Consider the following 14,330-nt stretch of genomic DNA (forward strand, 5'->3'; position numbering starts at 1 on the left):
CAAGAGAGCTAGGGAAACATCTTATTTTTCATGAGGTCTTCTCTGCATCATCTCCCCGCAATCTGCACTTGCTCCTTAACCTTAGGCATCCTTTTCTGTAATAACTCTGCCCTGTTTCTTGCTCAATCCCCTGCAGAGATCTGCACTCCTTTCCCACCGCCACCTCTGTGGTTTGCTGTAGCACCCTGACCACCAGCCTCCCACAGCCACCTCTGCTCTCCTCCCCTGTCCTGTCTGGCTTTTGTGCTGGTCACACACAGTGAAATGAGCATCCGGAGTGTTCCTCTCCCCAGAGGTCCACAGCAAGATTGCACAAAAGTCTTTTCTGAGGCTGGATGGGACCGTGTTCCTCTCCCCAGAGGTCCACAGCAAGATTGCACAAAAGTCTTTTCTGAGGCTGGATGGGACCTTATCACCTTTCTCGGTGAGTCAGTGTGAGCACTAGGTAAGAGAGAGCGTTTGAGCTGATAACCTGAGCTGGGCATAAGTGGCAGGCGTAAATTATTTGCAACAGCCGACCTAGGCGCTGCTCTCGTGCTGCTCTCATCTTGCGTTGGCTGGGAGGAGGAGTGGGGATATTTGCATGATGTTTTGAGTTGTGCTGAGACACTCTGCTGTTACACTGCTCCTTTGGATTTGTCAAGCTGAAGTTAAATGTATATAATTCTAACATCTCATGATTCTTTGGGTGCTGACTCATGTTTTTTGGCCTGAATGAATCATAGCTCTTGAACTCCATTGCTAAATTCATTATGCAACAATTACAGGGTTGGAAATGCCATCTTAAGTGCACACAAACACGCTGGCAGCAATTTTCCCCTCCTTTTCTCTTACCTTGTGTTGCCAAGAGACCTCCCTTGTGAGTTTGCTCGTTAGCTCTTGCCTCTGCTCTGTAGGTGAGGGGCTGCTCAGCACGCTACCTACGTCTTGATGCTTTGCTCTTGAGCTGGAAGGGGCAGGAGTGGCAGGTTGGGTATTTCTGGAAGAGAAGAGAGGGGACAGCCTAGGAGGGGAAGGCTGGAGATGTGCAGCTTCGCTCTTCGTTGCTGGTTGCCTTAACTTTGTCCCAACTGCTCAATCTGACATTATGGCATAGTCATGGCATCTCTAATGATCTGTATGGGAAAACCCCAAGTATGAGGCGTTGCTCTATGTGGCAATATTGGATGTTGGCAGCATTTCACAGGCACAAATTCTGCTTGATTACTTGCTCAACAGCTCAAAAGTCAAATACCGACATGAGGAGAAAGGCCAAGGAAAGCGTGAGCCCCATGCTGGCTGTGAAGTGTCCAGTAATATCTACCATCATTTTCTCTACTTTATGGTGCTAAGCTGAGATTTGGGGATTTGCATAGGACTTGGCCTTTTATTCCTGAGTTCTTGAGCAAGAGTTCATCTGGTACGTGAAATTAAGAGGGGCTTTGTACTGGGTGGGCTTGCTTAACCCACCAAAGCAGCTGGTGGGAGCTGTGCTGTAGATGTGTCAGCGGGATGCAGAAGGGCTATCTCCACCATCTGCAGGATTAGATCAGATTTCTGGCTTTAAGATGCCCCTGCTACCTGAATTTGACTTTCACTACCAGAACATTGATTTTTCTGCCATCCAAATAAAACTGCTTCTCAGAACAAATATTCAGGTGAGGTACCCACCAAATGGCAGGGTGGGTACCTGTGCCTGGGAAGCTCTCCAGAAAGCCTCCCTTAAGAGCAGCCATTCTTCCCAGCTGAGTTCTGGCCCTTAAATCTCAGTATCTTTGGGAAGAGTCTCTCCCCTGGGCAGGTCTGCCTGTTTGCACATCCAGGCATGGCTACACATTGAGACAGCAGAGAAGGATGGCTAAACCTTGTGCTCGTGGGGGGACGAGGTTCTCCTTGGCCTGTGGCAGCAGAGCCCTAGTGCTTGTAATCCCAGAAATGGCAGAAGCAAAGTAAGAACTAGACTGATGAGGAGGAGAGCAGTACCAGCAATTCTGGTACCGTGTTCATAGTCAAGTTAAGCTAAAGTATCCAAACACATATTTTCAAACTAAGCAGTGGTAAATATTTGATGAAACTGAATGTCAGAGCAACTGTATTGTCAGAGCAGCAAGTCAAGCCAATGTACCATCTCTGTCTGTGGCCAAGAGTAGATGCAGAAAACATAGAAAGTAGGGCATGTATGATGATGTGCGGGTTGATAACTGCGCCTAAAAATAAGGTACTTTAGAAGCATAAAATCTGCCTCGCAAGCAAGGCAGTGGCAAGCTGCTCTGAGTGTCTGATTTAAGACTGAAACTGGTGATGTTGGCACTGCAGAAAGCTGTACTAACGTTTTGTTAGCATTTGGCTAGCAAAACATTTTGTTTCAATCTGATGGTTTGCATCTAAGATAAGGCAAGTTACTCTGGAGCTGTGCTTGGGCAGAGGTGGAAGCGAGAGGCAGTGGCGGGGCTGTTGGCGGAGATGCTTTTCCTCAGCCAAGGCCTGCCAGCAGCAGCCTACTTCCCATGCAGGATTTCTGCTGATCTGCATTTTAAGGAGCTTTTGTCCTCTTGAAGTATTATGGTTCAACTTTCTAGAAGATGCCTTATAATATTTCTGCAGGCTTCAAGGGAAAGCAGTCTTGATTGCCCTGTGGTAACAGTATCTGGTGCCACTGATCTTTGCTGCCGTTGCGAATGGGCTGATGCTGTGGTACCCTATAGCAGCAACTATAGAATGGTGCTTGTCGGCATGCTGCAGGGAAGCCTGACCCGCTGTGCTGGAGGTCTGTTAGTGTCGGGTCAGCAGCCTCAGGGCCCCCTTCTTGCATGCTGGTGGCTGACCTCGACCTGCAAAGGCTAGGTGGGCAGGAGGATGAATTTTCTGGAGTGGAGGGGTGACATCTGCATGGTTTAGCAGTGGAATCATTAAGTCATTCAGAGTTCACCAAGGTATAAGGGTTGTGCCTTAGACAACAAATCCAGATGTTTGAGCCGTATGGAGCAAAACATCCCACACTGCAGCATGGATAATTCATTTTTCCCAGAATCTCACCTCTTTACTCTCCCAGAAGAGCCTGCGGGCACCCTGCTGTGGTCCCTGCACAGCAGAGGCAGGTGGGCAACACCATCCTAAGTAGGCGTACGGACTCCCTGATGGATGCAGGATGGGTCAGAGGGCACCTTTTTTGTGTTATTTGGTTAAGATCTTTTGAGGATTATTGGAATGGTCATAGATATGCTCAATAGTGTCTGTAAGCATAAAAGTTGAAAGCATTTTGTTAGCAGTAATTAAATACAACTGCTATTTTAAACGGGTAAATCAGATTGTTGGAAAGAGCATCCTCTCTTAAACCTCCCCCAAAATCAATATTCCTCCTGTCAGGTGTGTAGCAAATACTTTCAAATCCTGCCAGTCATATCCAAGCCCACCACAAAGCACCGCATCATCCTGACAGCAGTGCTTCTTAACAGTCTCTCAAAACCTCTCTTCATGCTGTGATGGGCTGTTTGGCATGTTTGGCTCTGGCACCTCAGTGCTCCAAGTTGGGTGGTGGTTGTGCCCAGCTGGTGACATCTGTCCCATGGCTGGGGACAAATGCCTGGTGCTAGTGGGCTCCATGGCATTTGCTCCTGTGGTTTGGTAGCCTGGGGACCTATCCTACCTTCTGCATGAGCTGATGCATCCCACTGGACCTGACCTTGGACCGTGTGCTATGGTCTAGGTGTCCAGCTTGGAAGTAGCTATTATCTCTTGGTGTCAATGTTGGTATAGGAAACTCCAGTATGGATGTGCACGGATGAGTCTTCTCTTGCATACCAGCATCATCTCACAGCGTGAACCGAACATGCATTGTCCCTTCCTCCCACCTGACTGTTGTTGTGGTGGCTTCGTTGGCCACTGGCATTGTCACGGCAGTGCCACAAAGTTGGCAGAATCACACCTTAGCCTTGGAAAGAGAAGAGCAAGGCAGGACTCTCTTCTTGTGGCAAAGAAACCAGAAAAAAATAAAAATAGAGGAATGTAGTCCCATGAGATGGTAAGTCCCTGGGGGGATGCTGCGTCCCCCAGCCTGCTGTAGTAAAGCACAGCCGTGGGGGGCTGCATAGCTGTATGGGGGCAGGTGGGATGCCCGCTCTCATTGTCACCTCTCGATGCACTGGTGCATCGCACAGAGGTGACAACGAGAGCTGGCATCCCCTGGGAAAGGCACATCCCTCTTAATAGCTGAGACCCTGCAAAAGCTCTGCCACTGAAACATCCCATGTTGGCACGGCTTGAGGTTCCTAGGAGCTGTATATGGAAAATCCAGGCACTTATCTAGCTTGTTGCTGTGCCAGAATAGGGCTGTTCCCAGGATTTTTTTTTCCTTTTTTTCCCATGGGCCAAAATGTGTGTAAGTGGCTTTAGACAATAGAAGGATTTCTGTTAAAAAGACTGGGGTGCGGGCGAATAGGGCTTTAATTTGTATCTTAAGGGAAGGGTGTGGGCTCTTGCGATGGTGTTTTTGAGATTCTGTTGGAAATTAGCTTTGTTGTTTTCACATGTCTTATTTTAAAGCCTGTTTTGGGAAAAAAATTGTTGTTTTTCAAATTACAGATCTCTAAATGTGTAGTTTAAAATGTCAGGAAGGGGGATGCAGTTTTGGAGGACTCCCCACGTCTGTCTGTTGCAGGGCTGATAAAAAATGGAAGCTTTAACCAGAAAAACAAATAAAAGGAGGTAATATCACTGTCACAGATGGGTTGGGCTGCTTTCCCTGCAGGTGTCTGTGTTGCAACCCACACTCACATATAATGTGCTGTGGAAAAAAATAAATGGAGAGCTGAATCGGAGACTTATGCCCTCAATTAATTTTTGTTCCACATAATCGGAGCTGCTGCATGCCTTTCCTTCAATATTTAACTGCCTGGCTCAGAAGATGGGGCTGCTCTCGTGCGAGGGAAGTTGGGATTCGGTTCATGTTTGCACAGAAATCCTGTTCTGATCTTTCTTTGCCTAAGGGCAGGGATCCTGCTGCTCCTCTGACGCTAGAGATAAATTTTGTTAGCAGATACTTTTCTTTGGGAGAGCAAAGGGGAGAGGGGAGTGGTATGTAATGAATTCTTGAAGGAATAAAATTTCCTTGTCTTCAAGCATCGTCTTCTCTAGAGTCCTATGTGCTGCCCCGAGCCTGTGTCTGTGCTGTCTTGGGTACAGTCAGTGGGGAGCAGAGGGGAGAGCTTTGCTTGTGGCTTGATGTATACAGTCCTCATCTAAGGAGAAAAAAGAATCAGTACAATTAGTGCATGCTCTCTGCAGATTTACAGGCTGTTGAATAGTTTTCTCTATTACACCAGGTTAAAAGGGGATGGCTCGTTTTGGTGTGTAGTTTGGAATTGAGCCCCGAACGTAGTTTCTGATTTTTAACTCGATTCAAAATCACGGTTAGATTTTCAAGTTCAAACTGACTGAAATATCCCTCTCCCTTCTCTGTGTGGCAAGCTGATGGCCAAGACCCCAGGGTGTCTGTTTTTACTGATTCACTGATTGACCTGAAAGCAGGAGGCAAACCTGAGGTTTCACCCTCAGAACGCAAAAGGAGGCTGAGCAGTTTCTGCAGCTCCAAGGCACCCTCAAAGGTGTACCCAGCACCTGGTCTGGAGCTACACCTCAAACTGGGGGCTGGAAGAGCCCACCCTGCCCATGGATGTGGAGGGAGAGCCAGTGAGAGCGGAGCTTGGCTGCCTTGCCTCCGGAGCCTGGTTGGTAAGTAGGATGCTAGGGAATAAAAATGGAGAGGGGAGGGAAAACCCCAGACCTGTAATGAACATAAAAACTATCAACATAAAATTTCTAGATTTGAAAATCTACCCAGGCAAGCACAGTTTAATGCAGAAAAGTGGCAGCCTCAAGAGAGTTGTGTGGAGCAGACATAGAAAAGAGCATTTGCTCTACGGAGCTTCTAGATTAAGGTTTTCTAAAACGCCTCCAAGTCCTGCTGCCTTGCACTGAGAATTGGGCTTAAGGAGCAGTTTTGCACAAGAACCACGTGGAGGGAAACAAGTGCTGAGCGGGTCTAGCTTTAATGCTCTGCCTTGCTCTTAAATCATGCATGTAAGCTGTGCTTGGGCTTGTGTCCTACTAAAGCAAAGCCCTCCGTGGCTGCGGCCGTGTCCAATGAACCCAAAGACCCAGCTCTCCAGCTGTAGATAGGAGCTTAATGGCTGGCATATGTACATCTGGGGACCACCACAGATTTGTTTTGCTCGTCACTGAGGTGCCACTGGAAAGAGCAGCGTGTTTCCAAGGATGCTGATGTGGGGGAGGACTGCTTGGCACAGAAGGTCCTTTTTTAAGGAAGCCCACATTGAAATATTGGTGAGAAAAAGAATGTATATTGTGCTGTGTTGAGTGTTTACAGGAAATATATAGTGAAAATACTGAGGGGCTTTCCTCAAACAACTGCCAATATTGTTACGAGTGGAACAGTTGGGAGGAGAAAAGAATGAGGCACTTAAAAAATTTTCTATTACCAGCATTGGCTCAAAGAGATTTTTTGACTTGCTGTTTCACTTTTTTTCTTCTTGCTTGTATTTCATTCCCATTGCTAGGAAGGAGCTCATTGAAGAGGGAGAGATTATCTGGAACTAGAGATAAAGTGGCCGAACCAGAATGTGTTTAATTCTCTGGGGAAGAATTTAGCTTTAAATTTTGAGCTTTCCATTAAGCTAGAAAAATAACTTACATTGATGCACCTTCACCACCGAACTTACCTTTGCATCAAGCAGCAATGAAACTTCCTTTGCTGCAGATCAGTAAAACAGTATCTTCACTTTAAGAAGGTAATTGGGGCACAGATTAAGTTACTTACTTTGCATACAAGGAACCTGTGGGAAAGCCAAGAATCTCTCCTGAAACTCCCGATTTCTGATGAGATCTCTCGCCCAGAAGACTTCTGTTCCTGCTCTTCCTCACTAGCACTCCAGGGCAGACTGTAGGATTTATGTTCTCCAAGGGGTCTTGGCTGAAACCTCTTTTTTTTTTTTGATTCTTTTTTTTTTTTTTAAAGTGATGTTTCCTGCCATTTTCCCCTTCATTCCTTCAGGAGGAACCATTCATTTGGTAGCGCTGAGCATCTGCTGCTTAAAATGCTGCAGAAGCCCTGAGTGAGGAAAGGAGCTGTTTGCTTCTAAAATACCAGTGAAATTAAATCATGCAGCAACAATTTTCATAATTTTCACTCCTCTGTGCGGTTAACCTGCGGGTGCTGTGGGGCTCGCAGCACGGTGCAGGGAGAATCACATGGTGCGTTCAAGGAGAATTTGCTGCCAGAAGCAACGGCCGGAGCTGTTAGAGTAGCACCGAGGGACGAGTAGGGTTTCACCAGTACCTCATGGCTGGAGCCCAGGACTAGGAATAACAATCCTGAGGTGATGGTGTAGCTCTTGCAGTGAGTTGGCTGCCTGAAGTCAAGCAAGTGACCTTGTTCTGTATTCATCTGTTCATCAGTGGATGCTCTTGACCTCTGGAAAAGGGTTTGTTGCATATTATTTTGAAAGTACTGGCTTAGGTGTATGTCAAGCTGTTGTTTAATGTGCCGCCTTGGGCTGCATTCAGGGTGTGTGTGTTACCAGCGGCAGGTTTCTGATTTCAGCTTTGCTATCAGCCCTGGCATCCTGGAGGAGACAGTGGTCAGTGCCCACCTGCGTCGCAGTGGTTGCACAGAGATCCAGACAAGGGAGATGGTACAACCTGTCTGGCAGGGCGTGATATTAGAGAAATAACAATTTCGGTTTCAGAAAAGAAAGGAGACCCTTCAGGAGGCTGGAAGTGATGTGTTTTGAATTGCTTGCCACTGCAGCCTTTCACCACGGTCATTCTTTCCTCCTCGTCCCCTGGGCTGTGTAGGAAATGTGACTGTCCTGTAGCATTGCAGATGAAAGCAAATGTTTTGGGGCTGTGATTCCTCGGAGGGGCAGGTGTGTCTCTTGTGATTTGAACTCCCTTTCCCAGTTTGCTGTATGGTTGCTGTTGGTATCTGACCTGCTGTCTGTCTTCATTTGGAAGACCCAGTGGCTGAGTCCCCTGTTATAGGTGTGTAAGGCTGTAGTGGTTTGGGTAGTTGCGTGGTTGGGCTTGATGCAGTGCCCTTGTTGATGATGCTCTAATTAAATGTTTTTCCAAAAGGCAGGAGGTGAGAGAAGCAGTTATAATAAGGAAGGAAATCCTGGTTCTAGGCTGTGGTGGTCTTAGCATGAAAGACACTCTTGTCTTGATCACCCTTTACTAATAAAAAAAAACCAAACAACAAACCAAAAAACACCCAAAAAACTCTACAAACCCTGAGAGCTCTTGATCCAGAACAGGGTTCACTGTTCCCATCAGCAGGCCAGAAGTGGGATTTGGTTTCCCATTGCCCCAAATGTATTGCAGATTGCTACAAGGAGCAGCTTGCGTGACAGTGGTGGGGTGGGGAGCGCCTTGGCAGAGCTGGTGTGGTTACGTGCTCGGTGGTGACACGGTTTAGGAAATGACTTGGAATGTGTTCCACCAGAGAGGGCGGGAGGGGGATGCTGCTGCCCTTCTCACCCCTGGTCTGGGCTGCGGGGAGGGAGGGAACAGACCTTGGGTCTTTGTGTATGGTCAGCCCCGTGGCACATCCCTGCTTTGGGTAGCCCCCTGTATCCCCCTCCTTGTTCTCCCTTGGGGACAGTTGAACTCCCGGGCCTTTCTTTCCCTGCTGCTCCTGCCTGTCCCTCAAGTCTCTCACCTCCTTCTCTCAGAAGCTTTCTGGCTGTCTCTGGACAGCGTTATGGCTGCTGGGCTGCCAATGAGCTCTTTCCCTCATCGGGGAGCAAGCTATGAAGAGCTGCTCTGCTGCTTCCTCCGAGACTTTGGGGAGATCCTGGCCAACAGCAGAAACAGCAATACAGAACATGCATCTTCAGCCACTTTGGATCATCAAGCAGTGGCAATCCTGAAAGTGATGCCTGAAAGAGAAGCCTGTGAATTCTTCATTGGTGCTCGTTGCCAGAGGATGGGTTCAGCAAAAGGGCTGTGATGGGCTGGTCATCTAGCATTTCATGGGGCAGGATGATGGCATAGATTGGCCTTGGCCCTCGTAGGAAGCAGGAGGGGTCAATTTGGCAATTTCTCACCTTGCCATGGTGCAGGAGTTGACTCTTAATGACATAAATAAATCGGGCAGCCATGTCCTCTGCAGGCTACTTATGTGCTCAGATCCCTCCTATAGGCTTTCGTGCTTGGTTTCCAATTCCAGCTGAGAGAAGATTAGCTTGGGGTGGGGAGGAGAGGGCTATTTCTGTCACTCTCCATGCCACTGACTTCACTTTATGCTGCAAATGCAGACGCTTCACCTAATCGGCTGGGCCCAATCCTGCAGGTGCCTCCCCACAAATGATACAGCAAATGGGAGTGATCTTGATTTCAGAAGTGGCTGCTTACATACCTGGGTCTTGAATTTTACCTTTGCTTCAAAGATGCACAACTTAGAAGGATTCTCTAGTTGCTGAACTATTTCATTTCAAGGTGTCCATTCAAGGGTTGCTCTTCCATGGTTCGTGTTTATTTTTTTTAAGTGGAATAAAACTGAAGTCATTTGATGACACTTAAGTGAAGGACTCTTGTAAGTGTTTGCATTCTGCTTCAGTATCATGCTGTGCTTTAAGTAGTGCCTTGGGGAGATGTGACAGAGGATTTGCAGGTCTTACCTCCGGCTTCATCGTCTGGTGGGGAGACAAGAAGGCTCCCCAGCATCACTCAGCAGCATGGCTCTTTTAATGGTTCCAGCTCCAACCTCAGCAATATAATGGCAAAGTGTCTGCAAGTTGAATGCTTTGTAGGAAGGTCGAGGGGGGCAGCTCTGAGTGTGTGCTGGAACAGGAGAATAAGCATACTTGTTTTTCTCCGTTGCGGGATGCAAGTGCCAACCTCTAAATGTAAAATGGGAAGAAGTGTGTGCGTAGGAGACGAAGGACCCCTCCAGGCAGGGTTGGTGGTATGGGGTAGGCAGCTTGTTGCAACCACTGACTCAGTAAACTCGCTTCACAGAATCGCCATCTCTTCTCATGTTGCAAGTGAATAACCAGTGCCCTGAAAGTCCTTTTGGGCTTAGTGAGATGAATCTTGTACTAACGTGAGACAAAATGTACAGGAAATGCAAACTTTTTTTAAAAAACTGATTGTGTTTGCCAACACTTGCATGCCCTTTGTAGAGACTGATCTTTGACACGGTTGGAGCGGGTCTTTCTCTGCCGCAGTGCCGAGAGGAAAGTGATGGCATGAGCGCAATACAATAGTGACCATCTCACCTTCCTTTTGGCTCCTGAAATAGTCACCCGTTGTCCCTGCAGGGCCAGGGGCCACGTGCGTCTGGCAGGATGTGCTCAGCACAGCGACGGGCAGATCTGCTGAGCTCACGGAAACACAGCTCGGTCAAACACGAGGAACGGCACTTTTTTTTTTTCTTCTTTAAATACAACAGAAACCAAAATGCGATGCCTTGCAAACCACAGACACCCACACAGCCAGCTTCTGTGTCGCTTTGCAGGTAAACAAATGCTGGGGCCTGAAACTGTGCTATAGTTAGACTGACCAGTTTGTGCAATGAGAAGTCAATGTGACATTTTTTTGGTACAAGGAAGAAACTAGGTTACTGGAAAAGAGGCAGCTGGAGTGATGGAGCCGAAGTCTTTCTGAGGCTCTGGGTTCTGTGGAGGATGCTAGGGAACTTGTGCCTAAGTCTGGGAGAAGTTGAGCTGTGTCCCTTTCAGGAAGACCTCTCATGGTGACCTCTCTGCTCCTTTAGAGGTTCATTTGCTGGTTGGTTTGAGGAGACACTGGTGTCTGATACTTCCAGAAGATGTCTCCTGGTGTCTGTGGATCTCCTGTCTCCATTTCATTCCTTTCTGTAGGCCACTCGAATCTCCCTTTTGTTCTGTTGTGAGAGCAGAGGAGCTGCTGGAGGATGAGGTGCATGCAGGAAAGCTGAAACACAGGCAAGTAGAGCAAGCCATGCTTCTCCTCTCCTTATAAATCAATGTCACGTTGCTCTTTCCAAGGTGCAGTCCTAATACCACCGAGAAAGCTTCCTGCTTTGGGGGGGGCAAAACAGGGAAACTCTGAAATAAGCTTTCTTTGCTTTAATAAACCTGCAGAATTAGGTCCTCGTTTCTACTTCAGGTGTGTTTTTGGAAATATTTGTTCATCTTTCAGCAAACAATAGCAGAAATGGCCTGGAAAAGGAGCAGGGTGGGAGTGCCACACGTGGTATGCCGAGAGGCATTTCCTGCCCTTATCTCCCCTCCTTCGAGGTATTGTAAACGGGGCTTCAGATCTGCAGCCTGTGTTACTGCAGTGGAGATCGCCAAAAAAGATACTTTCCCAGGAATGCTTGCAAGGGGCAGGAGCTGTGCTGTACGGAGCCAAGTTCACGAGAGGTGGTAAAGAGCTTTCCAGCCAAGTGCCTGTGCTTGGAAAATGCATCTGCCCCCAAATAAAAGCTTTTTTGGAAATTGGGCTGCATTTATGCTGTGCTTGTCAGCAGGGTTTCTGCGTGCTGTGGTGAGTCCTGGCTCATGGGGGCTGTGGGCAGGGGTCAGGGAGAGCTGTGTGGGGCTCTCATGCCATGGAGGAGCTGTGGCATGCTTCCCTTGCTTTCCAGTGGCATGCTGAAGTCTTGAGCTGATATTTTCCATCTCAGGCAAGTGTTTGAATTTCTAGGTAGCATCCCTCTTACGAAAAACTTTGCAAGGATTTGGGTTTGTCCCTATGTGGAACTAAAGCGTTTTTTTGCAATTTTAAGTTCTTATGGGATGGAACAAGGTTGGGTTTTTTGTTCAGGTCCCTCAATCGCCTCAAAATAAGGGTTGCAGGTGCTGCTGAAGCTGTCCTCGGCCTTCTGTTGGCCATTTACTGGATAAAGCGACTGCCCAGGACCTGCCTGTGTGCTCTGGCTGAGTTTGTTTGTTTTCAGTTCTCAAACCAATTATCTTGTGGAGGAAATGGCGTGCCTTGCTGTCAGTCTGCCGAGATATTTATAGGTAAGGTCAAATCCCTGTGGAAGGTCTGTAGCAATGTCTGGAAGGAGTGGATGTCTCAACCTTGCAAAATTCACTGGGATGTGATGGATGTGCTGCATGGCATGAACGTTTCCCTGCAGCTCCTCAGAGTAACGCCTCCATGATTGGGCTGCTTTGCCCTCTGAAGAGGGATGAACAATGGCTTTTTGTGGCTTGGCTGGATGGGGTAAGGTTTGGTATCTCACCTGGGTCTAGCTACCTCTCTTCTGCTGCTATTTTTCCCATAGATGCTTTGCATCCATTGTATACGAGATTGCTGCTTCCTTTCTTTCGGAGCAGGAGAGTTGAGCAAGGAATGGCTTCAGCTGCCCAGGTGCTTGTAAATACTTAAGCTCTCCACAGTCTCCCTTCCCTATCAACTTTTTTCTCTCCCCCCCCCCCCCTCCTCCCTCCCCAAGCTGGCTGAACCATAAGAGCTCTCGTCTTGTATGTGGTTATTTGTAGCTTACCTTGATTTGGCACACTTACCTTGCCATTCAATGTGCTTTGCATGGGTCTGTTTGGAAAGGACTCGTTCAATTTGCTCATGACATTGGCTTTATTTCAAATGCACCTTTCTCTGTTGGACTGCTTCTTAAATCTGGGATGTGTTTACTCCTTCTGTGCAGCAGATGACTGGGTGGCTGCCCATGGGTCCCCTGGTTGATCATTCTTTGGGTAGCACTGCTTAGAGCTCTCTGATGTCATGGTGACACCAAGAGTCTGGGGCTGTGATTTAACTGCTCTTGTTGCTGGGCTTGTGGAGCCTGTACAGCAAAACCAGAATGAGCTAGCCTGTGGTAAAGAAAAAAACTGAATGAAGAGAGAAATTAACACAAACCCCCATGTTTTTAAGTAGCTGAAGTGGTTTAAGTGTTAGTAATACCTTCCTGGGAGCCACATCCTGTCCATCTGCCCTCAGCTAGGGCTGGGGTGAGAAGGGGCTGATGGATGAAGTAGAAGAGTGCAGATGATGCTCCTGGTGGTTAAAGCCCCTCTGGGAAAACCTGCTTGGCCTTGGGGTGCTGGATGGGTAGCCCCGTGCATCTCTAGCCTCTGGCTTCTGGGTTATTTGTGCTGGGACGGTCTCATGTTGTGTCTGTGGCTGCCCTGGGCTCTGCCACTGCAGTCTTGGTCCCCTCTGCCCTGTGTTTTGCTGCTCAGACCAAAATGCTTCAGGGAGGTGGCTGTTGGAGTGCATCAGTGCAGCACAGTCTTGGCTGTGGTGTTGGGGACACCTGTAACGAGCGGTGAAGGTTACACTGGAAGGGGCCAGCTGGAAGGAAGGACGTGTCTCAGTACTTGAATATCTCTGGAGTTGTCTGAGGAATGGTATCAAATACTATGGAAGATCTTTGCTCATTAAGACTTCTTTCTGCTCATAAGAGAGGGCTATATTGAACTATAGATGTGAATGAATTGCACGGTTAAACTACTGCTTAATCAAGAGGGTTTTGCTTCAGTGTTTGGAGTGGGTGAAGGATGGAATCACAAATCCTGGTGAGAACAACCAAGCAATTAAAGTGCAATTAAGCGAGCTGCCTTTTGAGATGGTAGGTGTTGCCCATTGTGTTTTCCAACAGGCTGGTCTTAGTTGCTTGTCTGCATGGGATGATGAGACTTGATCTCTCACACTTTCCTCCTCATTTCAGGTTTCCACCGTGTTCTCATCAGACACTGCAATGGGCCCTTCCCAGCTCAGCCTCAAGATGCTGGTATAGCAGCAGGCGGCCGCGATCCAGAGGACCTGCGGTGGGACATCGTTTCCTGCTGGGGCATCCTTCATCCCCTCTCTCTCGGCAGAAGCGATGGATGCCCATGTGGACCTCCTGACAGAGCTGCAGCTGCTGGATAAGGTGCCCACGCTGGAGAGGCTGCGGGCAGCCCAGAAGCGGAGGGCTCAGCAGCTGAAGAAATGGGCGCAGTATGAGAAGGAGATGCAGCACAAGAAGCGGAAGCATGAAAAGAAGAGAAATGCTGTTAACCGAAAGAAAGTGTCTTTTGAAGCCAGCGTTGCTCTGCTGGAGGCTTCTCTGAGGAACGACTTGGAGGAAGGTATGGCACTTGTATCTGGTGGTTTCTTTGTCTGGCTACATGTGAGGTCCCTTTAATGCTGTGGTGTGCAAAGGCATCTGTGTTGACATCCATGAACTGGACTACCCTTGACGTGGTGTCGGTCTCTGGAGTGTTGCCATCTCTGATACAGCTATGGGGTCCTCAAAGCACTGTGTGACACCAGTGTTACCTAGACCGACATCAGGAGTGGGCGCATGAATGCCAGGATAGGGCGGGAGTTAAGACCGAGAT

At 48.1% G+C, this 14,330-nt stretch overlaps 1 protein-coding gene across 1 annotated transcript in view; it reads left to right on the forward strand.

Moving 5' to 3' along the window:
* The window catches only part of PPP1R16B (protein phosphatase 1 regulatory subunit 16B), a 66,240-nt gene that overhangs the window by 5,214 nt on the left and 46,696 nt on the right, over positions 1-14,330 (forward strand). Inside the window, exon 2 of the mRNA XM_075059267.1 lies at positions 13,676-14,078. Within this exon, the coding sequence (XP_074915368.1) occupies positions 13,832-14,078 (247 nt within the window). The 5' untranslated portion in view covers positions 13,676-13,831. The remainder of the gene's footprint in view (positions 1-13,675; positions 14,079-14,330) is intronic.

The sequence above is a fragment of the Buteo buteo genome, chromosome 2 (assembly GCF_964188355.1).
Source record: "Buteo buteo chromosome 2, bButBut1.hap1.1, whole genome shotgun sequence".
NCBI lineage: Eukaryota > Metazoa > Chordata > Aves > Accipitriformes > Accipitridae > Buteo > Buteo buteo.